This window comes from Mesoplodon bidens (genome assembly GCF_964165515.1).
Source record: "Mesoplodon bidens genome assembly, chromosome: 19".
Classification (NCBI taxonomy): domain Eukaryota; kingdom Metazoa; phylum Chordata; class Mammalia; order Artiodactyla; family Ziphiidae; genus Mesoplodon; species Mesoplodon bidens.
The window spans coordinates 39,221,250-39,246,655 of NC_138179.1; the positions used below are offsets into that span (position 1 = coordinate 39,221,250).

Sequence of the window (25,406 nt, forward strand, 5' to 3'; positions counted from 1 at the left end):
GCACCCCTAGCTCCTGACAGCCCCCAGCCCAGGCTTCCCACGAGTGGGTTCTGCAGCACCTGGGCACTGGACAAGTTCTAGTTCGCACGGGGTTGGCTAGAAATACTTCCAGCCGGGAAAGGAGGGAGGTCGGGCTCCCCCGGGAATAAGCACCCCCTGTGTGGCAGGCTGCCTCTCCCACCCATAGCCCGGAGCACGCCCCGCCCACCCCGCCCGGTGCCCACCTTCTTCAGCACGCTGGCCTTGTACAGGTTGGCCACCTTGGCATTTCGGAATGTCTCGTGTTCCAGCTCCACTGCCTTGGCCTGGAGATCAGATCTGAGGGTAGGAATGAGGTTAGGGTGTCAGGTAGGCCTGAGGCCCCTCCCTGTTAGATCCTCCCTGGGGACCCTGGAGATGGCTTCAGGAACGGCCTTGGGCACAGGGATTCTGACCTGAACCGTCTGACCCCCTGTGGTTTACTGTCCCTCAGCAGCTCCTGGCAGCCCCTCGCTTGTGGCCAAGCCTGCCCCCTGGTGAGGCTGTGGAGACTCACACCCCCTGGGAGTAAGACGGGTCCCAATGTGGGGAGGGGGGCTGGGGCTCCTGCGTCTCCAAGGGAACAGGAGCCTGGGGACCACTCCTCGGCCCTGACGTCACTCACCCATCCGTGGAACCTGCGGCCTGGCGGTTGCTGCTCAGAGCCTCCTCCAGGAGCCCCAGGCAGTGCTCACGGGCCTGCACAGGGGAGGGAAGTTGGTCAAACAGTCTCAGGTTGGGGGGGATCCTGGGGGGCAGGTGTGACGAGCTGCCCACCTCTTACCTTCACAGTGAGTCTGGGGATCTTCCTACTAGAAGCCTCTTTCAGGGGACAGTCTGCATCTGGGGGGAGCAGAGGCGAGTCCTTCCACTCTCCTTTCTGCTCTCTGGCATCCCCAACCCCCCAGTGAGGCATCCTCCATCCACACCCTGAGACCAGCCCAGGGGGCATCTCTGTACTGACCTGGCGGTACGAATTCTTCTATTTTGGGGTCTTTGCCCTGGAAGATGACATGAGGGCCCGTGAGGCATCCTGCCCCGCAGCAAGACAGCTCCCAGTCCAGCACCAGGGAAGGGGCTGAGAGGGTGTAAGCAGGGGGCCACCTGGACCCCACTGAGCCCCCGTCCCCTTCACCTTGCGCAGGCGCATCTGCTTCTGGTAGAAGAGATTCCATTCCCGCTTGTGGGCCTCGTCTCTGCCCTCATCCCCGCTGCCTTCAGAGCCCTCGTCGTACCTAGGAGACAGGCTGGGCATGAGCAGTCCTGGGTCTGGGCTTTGCCCTCCTGTCACGTGTCTGCTGGGACAGTGATGTCTCTGATGCCCTGGCAGCTCATGGGCAACACCGAAGTCCTGGCCCCAGTGTGGCCCTCAGGGCCGGGTGGTGGACTACGGCACTGTGTCGCCTCTGGTCTGGCCTTAGCATCAGGGAGAGAATGCCAGACTATTTCCAGTGGGTTGGGGGCCCCTGGCCTCATAGCTCCTCACCTGCTAAAGCCCCCATAACCCCTGCGGCCTCCCTCATACAGCTCAGGGTCAAAGCTGTTCCTCTGGAAGGGCCCAATGCAGGTCTTGCTCCAGCTGCTTCTTTGCTCCAAAGCGTCCAGCTGCTTCCGCACAGCTGCAGGGTTCTGGCAGTGGTCACAGCCTTTGGTGCAGGCAGGGGGCGCATCCCCGAAGTACTTGGCAATGGCAGCGTGGCGGCACCTGGAGCGGGCAGCATAGCACAGGCAAGGGGTGACGGACCCACGCCGGCCAGCGTTCGTTCACCCAATCCCGAAACTCTGGTGGAGCACGGCTACATGTCTGGCACTGTGGTAGGCATCTCATGCGAGCCTCACAAGGCATTGCTGGGGTGCCCATTTTACAGATGAGGACAGTGAGCTGAAAGAGCTTTCTCAAAGTCATGGAACACACGTACCCAGAGGAGCCAGGGCACGAACCCCATTCTGTACTGCTTCTCTATGGAGTACTCCTCTGGGCCCCAGCCCCCTCTCCATCCTTCAGCAGTGGGGCACCCTGGAAGGAGCACAGACTCTGGGTGCAGACGCTGACTCTGCTGCTGAAGCTGTGTCCCTGGGGAAAGCATCTGACCTCCTGAAGCCTATGCACTCCTGCCTACAAGCCGGTGCAAGAGGAGCACTGGCCCCTTGGGCTGCATAAGGGCCAGGATGACGCTCTGAAGTGAGCTGCACAGCGCCCAGCACACGGCTCTTATTATCACTCTTCACTCTTTTCTGACGGGGAGGGAGGGAGAGAACAGCAGGAAGTGGCCCTACCCCACCTCAGCACTCTGCTCCACTTCTGTCTCCTGGTGACCTCTTCCTTGTTGTCCCCAACAAGCCTGTGCGTGCCCAGCCCAGTGTACACAGCCCGGGACCGGGGGGACTGCCTGAGAGCAGGAACTGGGCAGCTCAGGGCCGGCACCATAGAGCTCGCACTGGTGAGGGCAACGAGAAGACGCAGCCATGGCTGGAGTCTTCCTCGTCGTACCTTCCAGGCTGGAAGAATGAACCCCCCCAGGCTGGGGGCACAGTCGGTCACCGGGGCAGATGCAGAGGCCCGGGGGGCCACAGTTCTATCAGGGGTGTTACAAACAACCATTTCTGCAGCAGCAATGTGGCACGGGGTGGGGGAGCCCGAGAGGAGATGCCGGAGCAGAGGTAGGGCTGTCTAGTCACCACATCCCTAAGACAAGAAGAGCGGGCGTCATTGCTCTAAGCAGAACACCTCTCAATGTGAGCACTGCCTGGGGCTGCAAGAAACACTCTGAGGAGCCAGGACCCCGAGGGCCAGGCTCAAGGAATGACAACAGGTTTCGACACAGCCCCCAGGAAGCGCGGGCTGGCTGCCTTGTTTAGCTGAGGAGAGAATGGCTGGAGCTGGCAAGGAGGGCATGGCGGCCACCAGAGGGCGCTATTCCTGCCACACCCAAAACCGATGTGTAACTCATTCCGTGGCTCAAGCCCGTGCGACCGACCGCACAGTGGCTGCCTGTCCGGCCTCTGGGAGGCTCTGGCATCCAAGTGGTGTGGCCACAAGGCTGGCTTCCTTCCCCCCACCCTCCCCCAAGCCCCGACTCACTGGCGTTTTGTGCTCACACTCAAAGGGCTCCATTGACAGCTCGCAGATGCGGGCTGGGGTCGGCTCCTGTCCTGCTCCGGGCACAGCCTGGTCTGCTGGGGTGGCACGACCAGCCAAATGTCAAACCAGCCAGCCCCTGGGCTCTGGAGCCCGTCCCTGACAGTCTGGCCAGGAGTGTGGAGACAGCCCCAGCTGACACTCTTTGGCAAAAACAAGATCAGCAGTGTCCTCTCTCCTCCTCCCGGGCCCGCCCCCGAGCAACAGGCTAAGGCCAGGCCACTCCCAAGTCACTCGGGACTCCCAAGTTCTTCCCCAAGATGCCTCCCCAGAGGGCTGACTGCTTGGGTGGTCCAGCAGCTCCATGTTTACTTTCCTTCCCAGGAGAAAACAGAGAGGAACCTGTCAGGGAGTGGCCTGAGGGACAGGTTGGGGGTTGAGGGACATGGGCCCAAAGGTGCTCCTGAGGGCGGGGCGGGAGGCAAAGAACTGGGAGGGGCGCAGGCCCCCTCCCTCGCTCCCTCCCTCCTGACTCCACCGCTCAGGTGGAACCTCCCAGGGGTCATCTTTGCCAGGGAACGTGAGAGCCGACCTCCTCTTTCATCAGCTCACAGCCCAGGCCCAGCCCACACCCGCCAGGAGGGAGGAGAGAAGCGGAGGAGGAACAGAGGAGGGCCGTGCAGACCTTCGGGGCAGGGAGCAGGCACAGGAATCTGCAGCCGCAGGACCAGTTCCCAGCAGGGATTCCCTCGCCTGCGGGGGCGGCGGTGGCACTGGCTCCCTACTTCAGCGGCCGCCCGCCCCGTGTAATGTGACACTTGAATCTCCAGGACGACCAACAACAAAAAAAGCTAAGGCCGAGACCGCAGCTGGCTGTCAGCAGCCAGGAGCTCCGCTGCGCTGAGCAGAGGCACCCAGGGAGCAACCGCGGGTCAGGAAAGAGGCGTCCGCAAAGGAAGGAAGAGGTGTGAGCCCGGCTGGAGGGGAGGCCGGGGGAGAGGCACGCGGAGGCTGCTGGGCTCCCCAGCACCTGCGGTTGCCCCCCACCCAACCCCAGCACCTGAGCTCCCAGGTGAGTGGCTCCTGCTCACAGAGGCGGGGACGAAGGGAAGGGAGCCGCCAGGGTCCCCTGTCTCAAGGGTGGAGGGCCACAATCTACCACAAGCACGGAGAGGAGCGTCCTGGGGGACACGCTTGGTCGTAGTCTCTGGAGAGCCTCCCTTTCGACCTCAGGCTCTCCCTTCTCTTGCTGGGACCCAGCACGGGGCACAGGCCGAGGCTGCAGCCCTCTGCTGGCTGGCTGAGCAGGCAGAGGGGCCTGGAGTGCCTGCTAACTCGGCAAGTTAGTTTAAGCTTTTCCTATTCAGGGGGCTTAAATGAGGAATTTGGCTGGCCTGGCCCAGGGGAGAACCATCGCCTGCCCACTGAGCCTCCCTTTTTCCGGGGATCAAGTCCCTGCTTTCTCCCAGGCAAGGAGGCTCAGGGCAGGGTCTGCTAAGCCACCTCGCACCTCCCAGGACGCGAACCTGTGGCAGCTCTGCCCATTGTGTCCTGGACAAAAGCAGTAGCTGCCACCTCTTATGGGGGTCTTGGTGTTCTCAGCTCGGAGCTAGGCCCAGGTGCTCCTCCCTGGGCCCATAGAGATCCCCAGGAACCCCCAAATCTCCCTGAATGCCACGCCAGAAGCATGAGGGCCCTAAACCCAGAGTGGGGTGGGAAGGCGACAATGGTGGAAGTGAGGCTTGGGAAGGGACTGCCCCGCCCCATACTTGGCCCTCTGCCGCCATCAGAATGCTGATAGTTCTCAGGCAGCACTGAGATCAGCTCTCTTGGGCAGGGCCCCGAGAGAGAGTCGAGAGTTGAGAGTCGAGGCTGGCTGCCTACCCTTCCTGCTTCCCTGTCCTCACACCAGCGTTACAGTCCCCTTCCCCAGCCCCCCAGATGTTTTCCCCAAAGCGAACAAGCTAGTATCTACTTAGAAAAACAACCACCCAGGTTAAAGTGGAAACCAGGGATCAGTCGACGTGTTCTTGGCTCGGCAGAAGCTGTGGGATTTGGCCTGGGTTGGTGGCTGGGGAGATTAAAAGCCCAGCAGCGATGAGCAGTAGTGGCACAGAGGGGACAGACGCCGGGTGAGGGAGGGACGCAGTGATGAGCCCATGGCTACCCCTGCCAGCTCTTATGTGTAAGACAGCCCAGGCAGGCAGGCAGGGATCAGAGTCCCTAGATCCAGAGGACACAGGTGGATGGGGGCCCCCAAACACAATCCCTGTGCAGGGAGAGAAGGGTGATGCCCAGCTTCTGGGGCTGCAGGAGTAATCAGCAGCAGCAGGAAGTGCCTCCTCCTGTCCGGGAAAAGCTATGGGGCTGGGGAAGCGGGGCTGCTGAGGGTTCAAGTGTCACTGGACCCCACTGGAAGGCGGGGCCAAGGCAGAAAGCGCAGCACACAGTGGGTATCTCTGCCTTGCTGGTTAGGCCACCGGATCCCGCAAGACTCCCCCAACCTTCAGTTATGCCTCATTCTAGTTCTTTCTCTCGAACAAGACATTGCCCAGGGGGCAGGGGTGGCTGAAACCCACCTTGACAAAATAACAGGGCATGGCAAGAAGCCCTTGGGCCCTAAGCCATCAACACACCCTTATCAGACAGCACACATCTGCTGCCTGGGCTCTCCCCATGCAGCTGCACCTGGAGTTGGAGTGTCAGTTCTGCAAAGAGGAAACAGGGACGCTTCAGTACCAAGTGGCAGTTGTCTGGCCTGCAAGCGGCCTGCCTGCTCTGTTGCAAGGTTCTCTGTGCCAGGAGATGCCACACAAAGGCATGTTTTCTAGTCCCTCCAGCTCTGCCAGCCTTCCCTTCAGCCTGGCTCACCTTCCCCCTCCACCGGCTGCCACTCCAGCCGGGGAGCACCCTCCGAAGGTGCCGAGAAGGGCCACGAAGGCAGCCGGGCCAGGGGAAGCCACCACTTGCTCTGGCTGCTTCTAACCGAGGTGCTACCGAGCATGGGGTTGGGCGAGATCCTCATTCACAGGCAGAAAGTACAGTTTGGGAAGGAGTGTGGTGGAGCTGAGATAGAAAGACTGGAAAAATATAGAGAATTACCAGTAGCCCCACTGGGCTTCCCTGCCCTCCGCTCTCCAAACCTGGGAAGGTTAAGAGGACAAGAGGCAGCCAGCCCCAGGACGCCCACCCTCCCTGGGCCACAGCTGGGAACACTCAGGGCTCCCTAAAACGCAACAGCTGGGGCACAGGCCTCATGGTCACCTGACGACGGCTGGTTATATCGGGCACCAGGCGTCAGGCACCCCTTGGCCTCGCTTTAAATAGCGTGCTGGAAAGCCCGCCTGGGACCTGCTGGAATGTGCCTCCGCCCTCTTAGGAGAACAGGCCCCTCCAGCCCCCCACGGTCCCCACTAAGGCTCCTCTGCTCAAGGCTAAGCTGGAAATGATAAAACAGCAACTGAAAAGCAAAGGGGGCTTCAGCCTTTGGGGCAGAACAGCCGTGTCCAGCAGCCCCACTCCTGCAGACGGGATGCAGTGAGCAGCCCTGGGGCCAATCCAAGTCCCCAGAGGCCCTGGGTGTCCACTTCCGTGGCCCGCTGGAGTGGACCGACACTCTTTCCAGAGTGGGGCCCGGGTCCCCTGGGTGTGAGTCTGCAGTTTTCTGACTTCCTAACCCCTGGAGGACGGCTGACTTTAAAGGCGAAACTTCTGATCAACAGGCCCTGCCTTTCCGGCACAGCAGTTCAGCCCGGCCCCACCTTCCCCCTCCCTGCTCTGGAGATCACGCCCCGACTGACCAGGGTCCACGCAACCTCTCACTCACAAGCGGAGGCGCCCCCTCTGCAATCCCTCCTGGGTCTTTGGGCGTGGGGGGGAACAGGTGAAAAAGCCCCCCCGCTGACCCGCTGGCCTCCGCCTCCTCTGTGAAGGAGTGTCTCTGATGGCTACATTAGGCAGTGCAGGCCCTGGGCCAATCAGGCTGAAAAAGCCAGGCCAAGTAGCCGAAGAGGGGAGGGGAAAGCAGCCCTGCTCCTGAGCCCCGGGCAAGCTCCCCCCTCGGCTTCGGTTGTCCCACCGGTCCCTCTTCCAGGAATGGGACCAGTGGGCAGGCTCCCGTCCTCCTGGAAAGCCGGGGAGCGAGATGCCCGGAGGCCCCAGAACAAGGGAGGGGACCACCTTCCTGTGCACACCTGCTCCACTGGTCAGTGGGAGGAGGTCTGTTCGGTGTGACCTGAGGAGAGGGGTCTTATGCTCGGGAAGGAGTTCATAAGCCTGAGACAGAAAGACTCGCAAGATCTGCCTTTGGTGACAAGTCACAGGAGGTTCTCAAAAGAGCAAGTGTGGCCTGGTGAGTGATGAAAGCTGTGTTCCAGACTCCCGAGTGTGGTGGGGTGGGGCTGATCATGCAGAGCCCTGGTCCCTGTGCTGAGCCCATCGCACGGGCCAGGCCCTCTGTGGGCTGCTCCTGGGCTGACTTATCTTGCCCGTCAAAGAGCAGGCTGCCTGAGACAGGCGCCCACGGAGGGATGGCGGGGGCAGCGCTGCCAGGCCCCCACTCCTGCAGTGTGACCGCGAAGTCCCTTCCTCTCTCCGGTCTCAGTGTCCCCATGTGCAAAAGAAAGGAGGCAGGAGTGCATGACCCGTGGCATTCTAGAATTCTATGCCTCCTAGTACATTGGAAAACTGGGATCCTGATCTCCTTTGTAGCAACGTGCGGACCCTGGGGTGGGGCGTGGGAGAAGCTGGGAGGCTCTAATTCCAGGAGCCTCCCCCTTTGACAGGAGACCACCTAATCCTCCACGGAGCCATCACCTGCCTGCTGCTACACCCCATCATCACTTAAAACATAGTCCCCCCATCTCCAGCCGGCCCCCCACCACTCTCCTTCACCTCACACACCACAAACATCCCGGGCATGAAGGACACAGACGAAACTCCCTAAAGGTGTTGGAGGAAGGTCACTGACAGCGAGTGTGTGGGGGTGTGACCACCCCCAAAGGCCGCCTGGCCTCTGCTGCGCTGGCTGGACCCCGCCCAGAGGGGACTCACATGGGCTGGGCACCTCATCTCCATGGAAAACGAGGAAAGGAACAGACTCAGAGAGACGGAGCCACTCCGTGTCACAAAAGCAGGAAGAAGGCTGGCAGTACTCAAACCCAGGATGATTCGAATGCTAGTCTATGCGGGAGGCCACCTGACCCAACGAGGGCAGTTATCCTGTGGGGAAGGAGATGCAGGAGGAACCCACGCTGGCCGTCCAGGCCCTGGAGGACCGTGAGGCGGAAGGGGGCGGAATTGGCCTGAGTGACCACAGGTGGGACTGACAAGGTCACCAGGAGGTCCCATCTTCTAACGATCAGAGCTGCCCAAGAAGGAATGGGCCGGGCTGGGCCGCAGGGGCGCTCCCCACTCGAGCAAAGGCCGCATGCCAGAGGGAGGGCAGGGAGCCAAGTGTGGCGCAGAGGACTCGAGCGGATGACCTTCAAGGCGGCTCTAAGGACGCTACGCTGTGGTGGCGGCGCCAGGAGTGACCGGCCTCACAGACCGCAGCCACCTGGGGGAGAACGTGCCTGGCTGAGGGACGAGGCGGCGGTAATGAGAGCTTACGGTCTGGCTCAGGCCCCTGGCTGCCTGCAGCCCTGCCCTGGCTAAGAGCTGCCTCGGGGAACAGGCTGATTCTGGGTTGGCACAGGCTGTCCCTGATCCCTCTCTGAAGAGGCGCTGGCTCCCTCGTGTCCACTGGCGAGGCGGAAGGGGAAAGAAGGTCTGTGGCGTAATGTGTCCCAACTCACTGACTCGGCCTGGACCTTCACCTCCGGCCCCTTGGGCACAACAGACAGGAGGAGGTCTCGGGCCTGGGGCCTGGAGGCTCAGTTGCCCCTCACCTGGGGCCGGGGGCAGGGGGTGTTGGGGGGAGGGGGGAGCGGAGGGGACTCTCTTGGTCAGCCAAGAGAGGCAGGTCCAAGCCAGCAAGAGAGGGAGGCTAAACGCCCCTTGGGACGCCTGGTCCCATCCTGAGAGAGGACCCCTTGGGGAACACTCGAAGGATACGGTGTCACCTCCACCTTCTCACAGGAAGACACCGTATGAGTAAAGAAATGGGGCTGGTGGGAGAGGTGGGGGGCCCCAGGGGGGCTCAGACCACTGCCCCCAGTCAGCTCTCAACCACGGCCGACCCCGGCCAGAAGCCCCCATGAGCCTGCTCTCGGAGGAAGCCGACCCTTCTGTCCCCACATATGATGAAAAGCAAGGGTGCCAGGCTGGCATCCTGGAGCCCCGTCTCCCCACCAGGGAGGCACTCAGGGGCCGCCAGGGGAGCCATGCCCATCCGAGGCACCCTGGCGTGCACCTAGGAGTGGTGTCTAAGACAAAGGGGTGTGCACTCCCCTTCACGGTCAGCAACTGTGGCTGACCTCGGCCGGCTGGCAGAGCCCTCCTGCGGCAGGGCCTCAGGCTCACTGTCATCCCCAGCTTCCCTCGCCCGGGCAGTGCCAGCTAGGTGGGGGCTGAGGGCCACAGAGGAGAGCTAAGCAAGGGGCCCTGCCGGCTCCCTGCCTCCCTCGTGAACTGTGAGCCACCAGGGCTGTGAGGGGTGAGACCTGACAAACCCGTTCTGCAGGCTGGGGTAGGTGAGAGGACAGATTCTCTGGAGGCAGCTCCGTGGGGACTCCAGGTCCTCTCCCTGCTCTGCAGCTCAGGAGGAACCCCGGCAGGGACCCGGCACAGCATGGCAGCCTCCAACCTTGCGCTGGAGATGCGCTCCATAGGGGAGAGGCTGCTGCACAAGCTGCAGAGGCTGCCCCAGGCCGAGCCCGTGGAGATCGTGGCCTTCTCGGTCCTTGTCATTTTCACAGGTAAGCCGTGGCTCCCAGAGTCTCCTCAGCGCCCATGGCTCTTCCTGGCATCCAGGAGAGACGAGACCATGGTACCAGCCACGGGGCTGGCAGAGGTGGCTGGGTGGTCCCCCAGACAGAGGAGGAGAAGCAGATGTCCGCTGGGGGGAGCCAGGGGATCCCCCTAATCCTGACATGCTGCTCTAGGAAACGGGTGTGCTGGGCACCAGGGCCCAACCCAGCACCCCAACCCACAGATGGAGGGAGCAAAGCTCTGGGGGCCGGCATGGGGACAGTCACACCTCTTCCCACTCTCGGGTATTTCTGACCACTAAGCCAGGGCTTTGGTGAGGGTCCTCCAGGCCCCCAGAGGGGCCTCTTTGGAAGTATGGTGGGCATTCTTTTCCTCCTCGCCTCTGAGTTTCCGGCGCTCTCTGCTCTCTCCCCCAACCCCCCAGCCACCGTGCTGCTGCTGCTGCTGACGGCCATCGGCTACTGCTGCTCCCGGTGCTGCCACCCTAAGCGGGGAGGCAGGAGGGCCCTGGTGGGACCCATGACCCCACCGTGAGGGCCAGGGTGACGGCCGAGGAGGAGCCAGAGAGGAGACCGCCAAAGCCATGACCCAGGGAGTCAGCCTGGCCCTGCAGCCCTCACCCCTCAAGACAAAGATCCACGGGCCCAGCCCTGGCCTAGCCCAGGAACCCAGACACTGACTGAGAGCTGGAGCCTCGTCAGGGAAACAAGGGCTGTTCTGGCCACAAAACTCTCACCGGACAGTGCACACGGGGTGCCGAGGAGGAGCCGACTGTTTCTAAGACAGAAAACCACCAGGGGTCCTGGGCCCACCTGCACCTTCTAACAAAACACAGAAGTGGGGTCCCCACACCTGGAGAACAGCCCGCACGTGTGGGGAGCTGGCTCAAGGCTCCCACGCCAAAGAGGAGCAGGCCAATCGGAGAGGGGCTTTGCGCAGTAGCTCTTGAGTCCCGAGCTCCCCCCAGAGTGCGGACACGCCTGTGTTCCATTCCAGAATTTGCCTGTTTCTTTCCCAGTAAAAGCTTTCTGGTTATGTGTTTCTGTGGTGCCAGACTCCCTGGGCTGGGTTATGTGCATCAGGTGGGCAGCGTGCCAGAATTCCAGGAACATGGCCAGTGACCGTCCCTTCCAGGCCTCTGCTCTCCCTGTGCTCTCGGAAGCTGGAAAAACATGCAGGCAGGAATGCCAGGCGAGAGGGAAGGCTGCGGAACCAGGGGAGGGCTGCGGCGCCGTTCCTGAGCACCAGCTGCTGACAAGCTCCGCCCTCCCAGACGCCTGCTCGGCAGTGGCGGAGGCTGCGTCTGCCCCAGGCAGGTGCCGGGCTCAGGAATGCCACGCCACAGTCACCACTGCCATTAACTGCAGCCGGCACACCCCGGTCCTACCAGGCTCAGGCCACTGGGTCTTCCCAAACTTCTGCAATAAGAGAGGTGAGGCCCCTACTATTGTCCATAACGTGCATCCTGACCGCTCCGTCCTTTCCCCAATGTGTGCTGGACTGTCTGCGTTCAAATCCTCACCCTCCCACCCCCGCCAGCTACAAAACGGAGGTCAGTGACTCAACCTCTTCAAGCCATGTTTCCTCCCCTGTGAAATGGGGCTGGCTAATCCTGGCCCCCACCTCCTGGGCTAAGCCTGTGAGGATAAACCGAGATGACCTTGGCACAGTGCTGGGCATATCCTAAGACCTCCACTGATATGAAGCATCGTTATCTGCCCCTCTAAATAGGGGGCCAAGCCAGAGCAATGTGGACTCATTTTAAAGACTGGGCCTGCTGACATGCAACACTGCCTGGCCTCTTTCCCTTCAGTTTACTTTCTCTCACACAGAACTTTCCAGGTAGAGCTACAAAGCCAGGAACGAGGGCAGGGGAGGCAGAGGCTCACGTGGTACCCGCCCCCCCCAACCCCGACACACACATACAACCCTGGTCCGCTGGGGCCATAAAGAAGTCTGCGTTTTTTTATACGTCTCTGTCATCTTGGCCTATGCAGCCCATGCTCTGCCTGCCTTGAGGCAAAGCTCCATCTACTCAGAAAACAGGGATTGGAGAGGGGATGCCAACCCCTGCCACTCCCCTGCGGCCCCACCATCTCCAGCTGACAGGCAGGCAGGAGAAGCTCTCTCTCTGGTTGGTTTCACTTCCTGGTGTCCAGGAACTTCTCTGACCAGTTTGGTTTGGGTTGAAGACCCAGAGAGGAGTGCTTCCATAGAAAATAAAAGAAATTCAAGAATCTGTCTGTACTCTCTACCACCCCCACCACACCACAAAAGAATGGGACTCGGGGGCTTCCCTGGTGGCGCAGTGGTTGAGAGTCCGCCTGCCGATGCAGGGGACACGGGTTCGTGCCCCGGTCCGGGAGGATCCCACATGCCGTGGAGCGGCTGGGCCTGTGAGCCATGGCTGCTGAGCCTGCGCGTCCGGAGCCTGTGCTCCGCAATGGGAGAGGCCACAGCAGTGAGAGGCCCGCGTACCGCAAAAAAAAAAAGGGACTCGGAAAAATAATAACCATAATAATACTTGCAACAATGGTGAGGATAAAGATAGTTAAAATTCACTGAGGACTCATCCCCGCTCAGGCAGTGTCTTAGCATTTTGATGCAGGTAAATTCATTTAGTCATCACGACAACCTCAATGCCAAATGTACCATTATTATCCCCATTTTAAAGATGAGGAAATAGGTAACTTCCCTAAATTTGACCAGCTGAAAAGTGGCAGAGCCAGCCTCTGGGCACCCCCCACCTGGCTCCAGAGCCCCTGCTCACCACACCCGGGTCCCAGGCCTCCAGCTGTAGTATTGATAAGGCTCTCATTCCATTATCCACCACCTACAATACCAACCCTAGATCCCAAACAGCCGCACCCCAAACTCTTCTCAAAGTAACCTCCCTATAAGTGGGTGTGCCCTAAGAGTTAAGAGCTGGGGTGGGGCCCAGCTATGTCTCCCTCCCAGAAGAAAAACAGAGGGAGGGTGGGAGGATGTGAAGCCCTGCCCTTTCCAGGCCCAGCACCAACAGCTGGAGGGTCCCCAGGAAGCCCTCAGTTCAGGAGATGCTCCAACGGTGCAGCAGCCTGATCCTCGTGTGACTTTTCCTTAAGTGAGTTACATCAGCATCAAGAACATCCTTCCTCAGTGTGGGTGAGGCTGAGCCTCTTTTCTAGAAAAGATTCAGGCTCCCTGGTTCGGCTGCCAAGAAGTCGGCAGACCTGGGCACCAACAGGTTGACAGGAGGTTCATTCACGTTCTCCTCCTCCAGGCCAGGCAGTACTTAACTGCTGACTCCAAATAAGATTCTGTCCCTCCCCTTGGAGAGCTTACGGGGGCACGCTGAGCCCCGCCACCAATGGCTCCCCTGAAGCTGTCACGCCAGGTCCCAGGCAGGCTCCAATCCCACTCGGCTCAGCCAACCAGATCTGCTCCAGCACAAGAGCAGCCTGATGTACTCTGGCTGGTCCTCTGGGGAAGATGGGCATGGAGAGGAGGCAGCAATTCCCCCATCATGGCAAAGAATAAAGAGGTACAGCAAGGCAGGTAGTGACCATGGAAGGGGCGGCCATCAGGCCGTCTGAGCCCCCGAGAACATTTGGCTGACTCTGGCCGCCACACCTCTCTGTTCCCACCGCCATGCCACCCTGGACCAAGCTGCCAGCAGCGCCTGCCTGCGGTCACTGCCGCAGCGTCCCAGCCGGTCTCGGCGCCGATCTCCCCGGCCTCTTCATGCCTTCCCCGCCCGTGGCCTCTGCTCCACCACTGACCACGACTGTGGTCTCTCGGTCCCTCACAAGGGTTTCACTCTACACTTCAGATCTGTGCAGTTTACTGTCCATATGTTACACCTTATTAGAAACTACAGTAAAGCCACCGGTGCAAGAATCTTATTAGCAAAACTTGGCAGAGCAGACAAAACAGTTTTCTCTTGTTTTCCCAAACATTAACATTGAAAGCAATCTACAGGTAACAATCTTCAAGACGACATATTTGCCTGTGGGTAGTAACAAATTGCAGACCATAAAAAACTGAGGACAGGGTGTTCCCTGGTGGCCTAGTGGTTAGGATTCTGGGCTTCCACTGCCGTGGCCCGGGTTCAATCCCTGGTCAGGGAACTGAGATCCCTCAAGCCGCACGGCAATAACAAGATAATAATTTAAAAAATAAAAGTTAAAAAAAAAACAAACTGAAGACAAATTAATTTTGTCCTTAGGAAAAGTCTCCTCGCTCTCCTTGGGAACCAACCGGCTGCCTACCCTGGAACACTGTCTCCTCATTCTAACTCCTACGTCGGCTTCCCATCTCAACTTCAACATCGCTCCTCCCGGGGGAGTCCTCTCAGGCCCCAGGCCAGGCTATGCCATGGGCACCAACAGCATTCTCTACCTCTTCCCATCACATCATTCCTTCGTGGTGGTCACTTCAGAAGGATTTTCCGATCAGGGCCAGCAGTTAATTGAAAAAGTCAATTAAAGCAACGTTTGTGTACCCGAGACATACGTTCTCTACACCTCTCATTTGAAATGGAAACATACAGATGCACATTCCTTGGTCAATCTTTTTGATGCAGGGCCGAGGTCTTTTCTCCAAGTATGGGTTTGCTGACCAGAGTTCCTGAATTGTCTATTTGCTAATTTTGATTTCTTTAAGGCGGAATAAGAACTTGAAGACATCTGCAAGGAAACCTGAGTGTGAAATACTTCTGCATTTTTAGGAAATGTTTACAGTTGTCTTGTCCACATCTATTTTTGACAGGAACAGCTGGGTCCAAACCCCAAAGCAGTAACTTCTTAGCTGTGTGACCTTGGGTAAGTTACTTAACCTCTCTGTGCCTGTTCCCCAGTTGTAAAACTGGGGTTTCAGCTATTATCACTACGTCATTTTTATGTAATGGTAAGTGCAATTATGTAATTACAAGTACAAATGCCACAAAACAGGTTTGGAAACAAGCAGCTGACGCTTAATAAGCATCCAACTAAGCTAATGGAGCGGAAGTCGGAGGGTGTGCTGAGACCAGCCTGCTGGCTCTGAGCATTCAGCAGGCCAAGGGCATTAGTCAGAGTGTTTTACAGAAGGAAATGCGAAGCGGCAGGTAAGCCAAGGTCAATTAAGCCAGGATAGTTAAGAAGGACTTCAAGGAACTTGCCCACCATCTCCTCCAGCCCCGGCTGCAGGTCAGAATCACATGATGATGGCTTCCCTGGTGTCGCAGTGGTTAAGAATCCACCTGCCAATGCAGGGGACACACATTTGAGCCCTGGTCCGGGAAGATCCCACATGCCGTGGAGCAACTAAGCCCATGCACCACAACTACTGAGCCTGAGCTCTAGAGCCTGCGAGCCACAACTACTAAGCCTGCCTATCACAACTGCTGAAGCCTGCGTGCCTAAAGCCCGCGCTCCACAACGACAAGCCACCGCAATGAGAAGGCCGCGCACCGCAACGAAGTGTAGCTCCCACTCACCGCGACTAGAGAAAGCCTGCGCGCAGCAACAAAGACCCAACGCAGCCAAAAATTAAAATAATAAATTTAAAAAAAAAGAAAACACTAAATTAAAAAAAAAAAAAAGGAGAATCACCCGACAAGCTTTACCAAGCACAGGGCTCTGACACGCCCAGAGGCTGATCTCTGTGCTACCAGGTGGGGCCTGGGCACCGGCGTTCAGAAAAGCTCCCGGATGATTGGAACAGGCAGGGTTGAGGAACGGTACCCTATAATGTAACCCCTGGGAGGGCAGGGCCTGCCTCTCTCGCTCACGACTGGACACGCAGCACCTGGCGCAGTTCTTGGCCACCGTGGGCACTCGACTCTTTCAAGGAGGGAATGGCAGCCACCAGGTTCCACGAGCAGGGACACAGGCCCCACTCCTGCTTCCCAGCTGCCCCATCACACCAGGGGGTGGGAACCTACACGAAGCAGCTGCGGCTGGGCCTAAGCGGCACACAAAGACACCAAGGGGGAAGCTGGGCCTCCACAGGAACCCAGGGCCTCAATGGTGATAAACACCCACATGCTGGTTCCAGGAGGTGCCAGCTGGAGCTGTGGTTAATCATTGACCCGGCGCCACAGGAAGTGAGAGGCCATGCGTGGCAGCCCCAGCCCTGGGGCCTCCCGAGCTCTGGGCAGGTCCTTCCAGTAGACGGGTCATCCGGGTTGAGAGGAGGGGCAGGACCCAGCCACAGGTGAGGTGGATGGGAGGCCTGGGGCAAGGGCCCCGGATCCAGTCTCTTCCCCCACCCACCCCAAGTCTGACCTCTCTCAGCCAGGACACCTCAACCCACGTGCCCTGAGCAGCCCCCCAAAACAGCATCACAAGAGGGCAGAACACGGCGGAGGGGGTAAGTGTGAAAGACTGAAAGAGAACGCGGTTGCTAGGCAATGGGCCCTAGCCCACCTTTGTTTGCTCTGGTGACAGCAAGCAGGTCTGGTCAGGGGCAGTCAGCAATGCAGCCACCTTTTCCTCCCAAGAGTTGCTTCTCTGAGTCACAGTGCAGCTCTGGTCACCTGGTGGCTTCTTCAGCTCAGGCCCCCCAAAGCGTGGGGCCTGAAGGATTACCCTGATCCGCCTGCCCTCTCTTAGGACACAGGAGTATAAACAGCAGACCCAGGTAATGGATCCTTCCTTCTCCGCCTTTACTCCCTTCAACTGGCTACAGACTCACAGTCTGCCCATCTCAGCTGTGTCTCAAGATTAGTTAGTCCTTCTGTTTTTACCTGCCTCTAAGGAAGCCTACAGAGGGCTCAGCTTGAGACCATCCACTCCTGCGCTCCTGTGCTGACCTCTCAAAATGCTTCCCAAATGTTTGGCAACCGAGGCAGGAAACGCAGGAAGGGTCTATAGCACTGCTTTTTAGATTCTGGCTGAGCAGTTCTCAGGGATGGGAGAGAAAGTCCTGCTCACAACGGGGCTGTTCAGGAAAGGACTGGAGAAGCCAGAGGCAGCCTCCAGGAAGAACTCAAGGGACCCGCCCTCTCTTGGTGCCAGTCCCTGCTTTTGCTTCTACGGAGGAAGAAAGCCCATTTGTTGCTTGCTGGAGGCAATCAAGCCCAATGACCCACCGTCCCTTCAATGCCCACTAGCTACAGAGGTGGTCGCCGTTCTCTGAGGTCGCACCAGAGGGTGAAGTTGGGGGCAGGGAATAGCACCTGGGACAGGGCCTTGGAGAAGCCCCTGCACTCAGGGCCTCTGTCCCCACTTTTCCAGGTTCACATGGACAGACTACTAACAAAACGCACCTGGAAGGATGAGTTCTGGCAGAACCCCTGGGACCAGGGGGGCCTGGCACTGATCTGCTTGTTCATCATTACGGTCCTGTTTCTCATCTTGTTTGCTATTGTGTTTGGTTTACTCCCCCCACTCGATAGGGTCAACCAGCGTGAAGAGTCGTGACCTGACTTTCTGTGGGCCAAGAAGGGGGCCACTGTTACACACGCTCAAAACACCATGTACCTTTTCTCCAAAGCCCTTTAACAGTCTGGAATTATACATTTTTCATGTGATTATCTGATAAGTGCCTGTCTTCCCCACTGGTCCAAGCAACAAAAAACAGGGGCTGGGTCTCTTTCTGTTCCCCATTGTACCCCCTTTTCTGATGTGCCCTCGCACAGAGTCAGTATCAATCAATATTTTCTGGTTGAATAAATGAATGAATGAACAAATGAGCAAATGAATGGATAAACAGAGAGATGCTGGGCTGTTGGCTCCCCCAGCCTGGAGACCCCAGGAGTTGACAGAGCCCAGTACAATCTAGGCCTAAACCAAAGCTGTTTTTCCCATCTCAGGGTCCAGAGGCCTCTAGGCTGGAGGAAGGTTGCTTTGAACCTCACTACTGTTCCTTTTTACACGCAAAGGTAAATTTGGCCCTGTCATAAATAATCAAACGCATTTCATGGCCACGCTAGGAGAAAGTAGCTGCACGCAAAGAAGAGAGGAAGCCATCTGGACGCCCCACGCTGGCCTCATTCATGTGACCCAAGTGTCTTTTCTCTTGGTCCCAGAAATGCCCAGGTATCCCTCACAGGGTCCCCCAGCCCCCATGCACCCCAGACCCTACAACGCAACCCTTGTAGAAATGTCTCCGCCTCTGCCGAAGCCACCAAGCAGGGCTGTCCCTCACTGCCAAGTGCCCTCCCTTTGCAAACAGCTGCTTCAATGTCAACCTCAAACCAGGCTATTCTTAGAAAAAGGGCAAGTATCTAGTGAGGAAGGGGCTTTGCCTTCGTGTTACATACCATTCATGCAATGAAGAAACATTCCTTTTTACTCAAAGAGCAATTTCAAATCCAGCCACACCAGCCATGTTCACTCCGTCCCAGGGCCTGGAAGTCCTGGAATCTGACACCCTCATGTGTAGCAAATGAGATAGAAGAGATGAGGCTGCACACGGGGCAACAGGAGGCCCACTGATGCCCGGACCCCTGACACTCTAACAGGCCTCAGCTCTCTGGTATGAGACAGAAAGCAGAGGGCCCTGGGAGGACCTGTCCTCTTGTCTGGAGAGTTGCTGCAGCCCAGAGGGATACGGCAGAGCTAAGCTTCCAGACAGCTCCACAGAGCCTCATACTCACCCAAAACAAGAGTCCAGCCAGGGTGACTTCCAGCAGAGGGGACTCTGACAACTAGCAAGGACACTGAGCCCTTTCATGACAAGCGCTTTACTCAAGGAACCAAAGAAGGCCTAATTTAGCAACTCACTATGTTAGTGCCTGAAAAGGGCTCTGGTTGCAATAGCTGTGGGCAAGGGTGCCAACCAACTCTGCTGGGCGTGGTCTTGCCACAGAGGCCAAATGAGACATGGCAGCTTGGAGAAGGAAATAGCTTCAGCCTAGGAGCCACAGACTTGGTGAATAGGAGGGGGTGGGAATCAGAACACATGGCCCAAATAAGTGTCTCTCTGGTTTCCAGAAGAAAGTCCCAAACATCTGGTGGGCACCATCAGTACCATGCACCTAATCAACTCCATGCTTTAAGAATCCAGTCTTGCAAAAACCAAGATGGCATGTGTGTATGAAAATGTGCATATCACTGAAAATTGGGAAATGGGGGATTAGTGGCATCCATGAGGGATCTTAGTTCCCCGACTAGGGATTGAACCCCGGCCCTCGGCAGTGAAAGCACTGAGTCCTAACCACTGGACCGCCAGGGAACTCCCAACCACGACCTCTCTGGACACTGGTCTGTTCATCTCTTAAGTCTGAAGCAATCAATTCTGCCTCATCTACCTTACAGGGTTGTCCAACGAGATCTGACCAGTGAGAGCAGAGGAATCAAAGAGGTTTTTCGAGCAAAGGGCTACACAAATGCAAGTGCTCCCAGCTTGTCCAGAATGCTCTGGATGTCCCTCACACAGTGCTCCCACAGCTGCTCGTGCCCAGGGCTCTCCCTGCCACAATCTGCCTGTCGCTGAGCAGCTATCAGGCTCTTTCATGGCCCCCACCGCCAGCAGATGCAGATCAAATAGATAAGTGGGTTCCAAGTAGGCAGGCTGGTGTTATGTTAGAAAAGTTGATTTCTCTTCAAGCACATTACCGCCCCTGCCCTCCCAAGACATAAACTGGGCCACATGTCTCTGTTTGGGTCTGGGATGAGAGTGACTACTCCAGAAGTGAAGCCAGTGGTACAGCTCAGTGGCACGTGATGACCACAATGCCAATGGCTCAGAACTGGTCACATCTCTCGGAACTGAGTCACCCAGGGTGCCAGTCACTCCAGAAGTGGGTGGAGTGGGATGGGTGGATGACCACCCAAAATGCTCAGCAAATTCTCACAGTGCCAGAGTTTCTGGGGCCTTCCACAGAAAGGTGAGAGGGTACCAACTTCCATGCTCCCACAGGAAATATTCCCACACGATGGCTTTCAGCAGGCAGGGGTCCCTTGGTGGCCCAAGAACTGTCCTATGTTAGCTGGTTAACTAGCGGTGCTGGGAGAGGAAAAGATCTCACTAACACTTGTTTCCACACACAAGATAAGTCACTCACCCCAATTCTTCACAGAAGGCCACCAGGGCATCAAAGGCCAAGACAGCAGCTTTATCAGATGCCTTTTTCCCTCTCTTTTCCTGGAGACAAGAAACGACCATTCAGTAAAAGTCTTACATAGTTGGACTACCCTGTAGCCCAACAAATGGTGAGAGAGAAAAATATCAAATGAAACTAATAAAGCCATTCACAAAACAGAGTCCCCACACCTGACCATGCATCGGAATCACCTGGGTAACTTTAAAAGACCTGAGGCCCAATTCAGCAAGACTACTGAATTGAACTTTCTGAACCTGGAGCTCCAGGGAGTTTATAGTGTCAAAAAGCTGCTCAGGGGCTTCCCTGGTGGCGCAGCGGTTGGGAGTCCGCCTGCCTATGCAGGGGACACGGGTTCGTGCCCCGGTCCGGGAGGATCCCTCATGCCACGGAGCGGCTGGGCCCGTGAGCCATGGCCGCTGAGCCTGTGCGTCCGGAGCCTGTGCTCCGCAACGGGAGAGGCCACAACAGTGAGAGGCCCGCGTACCGCAAAAAAAAAAAAAAAAAGCTGCTCAGGTGATCCTCAGGCAAAGGGCCCGGGGAATGGCATTTGGGAATCACCGTATAATATGACCTAATTTAATAGGAGTTAAACACATACACGAGTGTGTGAAGGAACATACTAACCTCTGTATGTGTGGAAGGACCTACACTAAACGTTGACAGTCATTACTTCTGAGTGTTGGGATTATACATTATTTGCCTTTTGGTACATGGCTATTGGTTAAATTTTCCTTTTAAAAAATTGTGAAGGGACTTCCCTGGCGGTCCAGTGGTTAAGACTTTGCCTTCCAATGCAGGGGTTGCATGTTCGATCCCTGGTCAGGGAGCTAGAATCCCACATGCCTCGCAACCGAAACAGCAAAACGTAAAACAGAAGCAATAGTGTAACAAATTCAATAAAGACTTTAAAAATGGCCCACATCAAAAAAAATCTTTTAAAAAAATTGTGAAAAATTTTAAAATACAGAAGAGCCAAGAAAATATAGCAGACACTAATAACCAAGACATTCTCTATTCTTTCTGCTTCTGGAAGTTGAATGGTTCCCATCTCCCGAACACACAAATACACATACTTCCTCTACTTCCGTTCTCCCAATACATTTATATCACGATTTCTTATTACATCACAATTTCCCTTAAGGTGATTCTTCAGAGCTAACTGCGTGATTATATTTTTACTATTTCCCATGATCACATATCCTTCGACAATGTTGTTTCTCCTGAAATTAACAGCTGACCTGTTTTTTCATTTCCTTAGATTTCAGTGCATCACGAAAACCCCCCCAAATGTTCTGATGTAATGAAAAATTCACTTCGGGAAGGGGGGGCCAATGATGGCAAGGTCCACTTTTATCTTTGGAAACGTCCTTCCTGGTGCCTTCCGTCCCCGTGTTCAACCTGGGCCTCTGCTCTCCAGGCCTGGTGCACAGCTGAGACTACCCTTCACTCTCGTCCTAGGACACTCCCTTTGCCTCGCTCCTGGGTCAGGTCTCCATCTTCCTTTCCTAGTTGACTGCCTCTGCAGTGGAGAACATCCTTTAGTAGCTTCTCCAAAGGAGAAAGTTTCTTGAAATCGTCTGTCTGAAAATATCTTTATCCTACTTTCACACTAACTGGTTGGCTGGGTAGGAAATTCTAGATTGGATGATTTAGCATTTGGAAGCACTGTTTCTCGTTTCCAGTATTACAATGGTGAAAACTGGTGCTCTTTGGACTCCCCGTCCTCCATGTAACACCTCTCTGGAAGCTTTCTGGGTCATCTCTTTTTTATTTATTTTTTATTAAAAAAAAATCTTTTTTCGCTGCGTTGGGTCTTCATTGCTGTGCACAGGCTTTCTCAAGTTGCAGTGAGTGGGGCCTACCCTGCATTGCAGTGCACAGGCTTTTCATTGCGGTGGCTTCTCTTGTTGCAGAGCACAGGCTCCAGGCACATGGGCTTCAGTAGTTGTGGCACACGGGCTCAGTAGTTGTGGCACACAGGCTTAGTCGCTCTGCGGCATGTGGGATCTTCCCGGACCAGGGCTTGAACCTGTGTCCCCTGCATTGGCAGGTGGATTCTTTTTTTTTTTTGCAGTACGCGGGCCTCTCACTGCTGTGGCCTCTCCCGTTGCGGAGCACAGGCTCCGGACGCACAGGCTCAGCAGCCATGGCTCATGGGCCCAGCCCATGTGGGATCTTCCCGGACTGGGGCACGAACCCATGTCCCCTGCATCGGCAGGCGGACTCTCAACCACTGCACCACCAGGGAAGCCCTTCCTGTTGATTTATAATGCCACCTATCATACACCAAGTTCCCTTATATTCCTGAGTCTGTGTCTAGGTTCTCTACAAAGAATATGCAACCAGTTGAAAAAATAAAAAATAAAAGGCTAAAATCAAAGAACTTATAACAATATGGGAAAATGCTTATGTAACAATGCTAATTTAAAACAAGGCAGGATTGATCTTGACTATGTAAAATAATACACACACGACAGACTGTACGAAGATCAATTAAGTATAAAGAAAGAAGTCTAACCTAGTTATAAGCTATCCACCAACACCCCATTCCCCGCCTTGCTGTACCTTCTAGCCTCAGGAGCACCCCTCCAGATTACAGAAGCTCCATTTGGGTTCGGAAATTGCAGAGCGGTGGGTTCAGACAAGAAGGGCTCCTACTGCCCAGGACTTACCTGGAGTTTTGCTACTTCCTTCCTGATCAGGAAGCTGACTTGGTCCCGGTCATTCCTAGAGTAATACAGACGGCACCAGGAAGGCTTTCCATCTCTGCCCGCGCGGCCAGACTCCTGGTAGTACCCAGCCATAGACTTGGCAATATTCCAGTGGGCGACAAACCTGTAGGATCCAAGGGACAAGCAGCATGAGATGTGGCAGAAAAGCTGAGGGGAGAAGTGTCTCCCAGTCGGCGGAGCAGGGGTCTCCACAGGGACCAGGAGTGGGAGGCTGGCAGGCAGAGAGGCAGAGATAGGCCCCCAGAGTAAGCATGGCTAGGACCCTGCAGTCCTTCAGCAGGCCTTCTCACCATGGAGCAGCTCATGAAAAAAATAGCGGACTTAAAGAAACAAGATTAGGACACTTACGAGCTGGGTAAGTCCTTTATGACATCTTTGAAGAGAGAAGAGGACAATACTTATGAAGTACCTACTATGAGCCAGTGTATGTATTTGTCTTGTTAAATCATTACAGTGGGGCTTCCCTGGTGGCGCAGTGGTTGAGAGTCCGCCTGCCGATGCAGGGCACACGGGTTCGTGCCCCGGTCCGGGAAGATCCCACATGCCGCGGAGCGGCTGGGCCCGTGAGCCATGGCCGCTGAGCCTGCGCGTCCGGAGCCTGTGCTCCGCAATGGGAGAGGCCACAACAGTGAGAGGCCCGCGGACCGCAAAAAAAAAAAAAAAAAATTACAGTCACCATCTTGTGAGGTAGCCTCATTTTATAGACAATGAACTTGGGATTCAGAGAGGTAAATTTGTACAACAGGACGGCAGAGCTAGGATTTGAGCCTAGCGGTGTCTGACTCCAAAGTTGATCCGTAAGAAGACACAGCTGACCCAGGATTCAAACCCTGATTCCAAAGTCCACGTTGTCTCAAGTATAGTTCACGGTCTAATTCCTACCCTGACCAACTCAGGGTCACTCTGAGGCTTAACAAGACCACGTATGCAAAAGTGTTATGTAAATCACACAAGGCATTACTGTTGGTGTTAATCAGAGCAAAGGGCTTCAGGCTGCAGCCCAAAATGTCTCCGGAAGGTCAAGTATGCCTGGAGGTAAAAGACTTCCCAACAGTGGCCAGTGTGGGGCTAGGAGGCTGGGATGTACCCATCTCTTCTGGACTCCAGTAAACAGTAACAAGGAGTGACGGTAACGAGATCTTTGCCTTCGGTTTCGCACAGGGAGCAGTTTTAAGATCGTTCATTCCACCCCCTCACAGGCTCCAGATGCTAAGGTGGGAGTGGGCGGGGCTGTGTTAAAGGGTGAGCCTGATGGTCTGCATGCTGCCCCTTCTTCTGGCGGATGGAAGAACCGTGCTGTGCCATCACCAGCGAGCAGAGGAACTGTGCACAGAACCTGTCAGCGTTTGGACTATGTACCAGGGACTCTATCCTGGGGCCTCCTTCCCCTCTGGCCCTAGGACACACAGACCTGGCTCCCCAGACAGAGCACCAGGAGGCCCACCGCCCCGGAGCCAGGCCCCAACTGGCAAAGTCAGACAAGAACCAGGGCTCACCTGACATTGGCTTTGTCCACTCCCATTCCAAAACTAATAGTTGCAACAATTACAGGGACCTTCTCCTCCATCCACTCGTTCTGCACCAGCGTTCTTTCAGGAGCCTTCAGCCCTAGAAAAGAGGGCAAGGTGAAGAAGGGAACTTGCAGTTCCCTTGGGTTTCCCCTGAGGTCTACCTTGGGTCTGACGCCGTGCTGGGCACAGTACACACACCCTGAATCCATCACTTACCAGCTGTATGACCTCAGGCCAGGCACTTAACCCACCAAGCCTGAGCCAGTAAACATAGAGACCCAGGCCTGTGTGTGGCACTGAGCACTCCATAAATGTGACAGCCAGGATTCAAACCCAAGTCCATTGGCCTCCAGAGCCTGTGCTCTTTCCAGGACACCAATACCTGGGCTAAAACAACTCATCACCTGCTGCTGGGTGGGCACAGGGTGATAACAAGAATTCAGGAGTCACAATTCTCCTTTTAGATCTCATTTGGGTCTAGACTCCTTTCTGTAAATTTAAGTGAATCACTTTAGCTCTTTCCTGGAAAAAGATGGTGGACCACCTGATTATCCAGGATTCTTAAGGAACAAAAGGCCGGCTAAGAGGCTTCTGAGAGTAAGGAGGGCCACGTGGCCCGGGTGCCCCTTACCTGCGTGGTACGCCTTGGCATTCACGCCCCTGTAACTGAGCTCTATGGCCAGCTGTTCACAGGCCTCCCTGGTCCTGCAGTAGACAATGCCGCAGCCGGAAAACAACTGAAAGGGGAGACACGGGAAGAAAATAAGCATTGGGAAGATCGCACTGCAGCCTGCTCGTTTTATTTATTTATTTATTGGCCGCATCACGAGGCTTGTGCGACCTTAGTTCTCGGACCAGGGACTGAACTCGTGCCCCAGCAGTGAAAGAGCCAGGTCCCAACCACTGGTCCGCCGGGGAAGTCCCTGCTTTAAAAGCAGCTCTAACTCTCTCTCATCAGGCTCACGGTCTCCTCTGAGGCAGACCACCTAGCACAGCCCTGCTACTTTCTAACAAGGCGGGAGCAAAGCAGCTCAAAACCCAACTTTTCTAACCCCTGCCTCCTCCCTACAAACCTCGGAGAGGTCTGCAAAGGCCCCCCACAGGAGGACTCCGGGACATGGGAACCCCAGTAAGGGGGACAAGGCCAGGAAACCAAAAGGACAACTCTGTGCACGAGTTTTAAG

At 56.3% G+C, this 25,406-nt stretch overlaps 3 protein-coding genes across 4 annotated transcripts in view; 2 read left to right on the forward strand and 1 right to left on the reverse strand.

Annotated features, from left to right (window-relative positions):
- RECQL5 (RecQ like helicase 5) overlaps nucleotides 1-25,406 on the reverse strand; it is a 31,660-nt gene that overhangs the window by 2,842 nt on the left and 3,412 nt on the right. Inside the window, exons 4-13 of the mRNA XM_081219470.1 lie at nucleotides 24,854-24,959; nucleotides 24,208-24,319; nucleotides 22,652-22,814; nucleotides 19,941-20,020; nucleotides 1,505-1,723; nucleotides 1,154-1,253; nucleotides 983-1,019; nucleotides 803-861; nucleotides 644-717; nucleotides 225-318 (exon numbers count right to left, since the gene is read on the reverse strand). Of these exons, the coding sequence (XP_081075596.1) occupies nucleotides 225-318; nucleotides 644-717; nucleotides 803-861; nucleotides 983-1,019; nucleotides 1,154-1,253; nucleotides 1,505-1,723; nucleotides 19,941-20,020; nucleotides 22,652-22,814; nucleotides 24,208-24,319; nucleotides 24,854-24,959 (1,044 nt within the window). The remainder of the gene's footprint in view (nucleotides 1-224; nucleotides 319-643; nucleotides 718-802; nucleotides 862-982; nucleotides 1,020-1,153; nucleotides 1,254-1,504; nucleotides 1,724-19,940; nucleotides 20,021-22,651; nucleotides 22,815-24,207; nucleotides 24,320-24,853; nucleotides 24,960-25,406) is intronic.
- On the forward strand, nucleotides 3,677-12,440 carry SMIM5 (small integral membrane protein 5). 2 transcript variants are annotated; one of them, XM_081218035.1, is made up of 3 exons: nucleotides 3,677-4,169; nucleotides 9,794-9,954; nucleotides 10,392-12,440. In XM_081218035.1, exons 2-3 carry the CDS (start codon nucleotides 9,828-9,830, stop codon nucleotides 10,499-10,501), a joined length of 237 nt encoding a protein of 78 aa, XP_081074161.1. In that variant the 5' UTR covers nucleotides 3,677-4,169; nucleotides 9,794-9,827; the 3' UTR covers nucleotides 10,502-12,440. The 2 variants fall into 2 exon arrangements, with proteins under 2 accessions (XP_081074161.1, XP_081074160.1); XM_081218034.1 differs by having other exon boundaries at nucleotides 4,147-4,169; nucleotides 9,720-9,954.
- Nucleotides 16,080-17,716, forward strand: ERLN (endoregulin). Its single transcript, XM_081219566.1, has 2 exons — nucleotides 16,080-16,300; nucleotides 17,167-17,716. Exon 2 carries the CDS (start codon nucleotides 17,173-17,175, stop codon nucleotides 17,350-17,352), a length of 180 nt encoding a protein of 59 aa, XP_081075692.1. The 5' UTR covers nucleotides 16,080-16,300; nucleotides 17,167-17,172; the 3' UTR covers nucleotides 17,353-17,716.

Excerpts from the sequence above, each read along its gene's own strand:
- SMIM5 (XM_081218035.1), top strand. The coding sequence starts at position 9,828 with ATGGCAGCCTCCAACCTTGCGCTGGAGATGCGCTCCATAGGGGAGAGG. Across the intron at positions 9,955-10,391 it reads GGTCCTTGTCATTTTCACAG|CCACCGTGCTGCTGCTGCTG; the intron begins GTAAGCCGTGGC and ends CCAACCCCCCAG.
- ERLN (XM_081219566.1), top strand. The coding sequence starts at position 17,173 with ATGGACAGACTACTAACAAAACGCACCTGGAAGGATGAGTTCTGGCAG.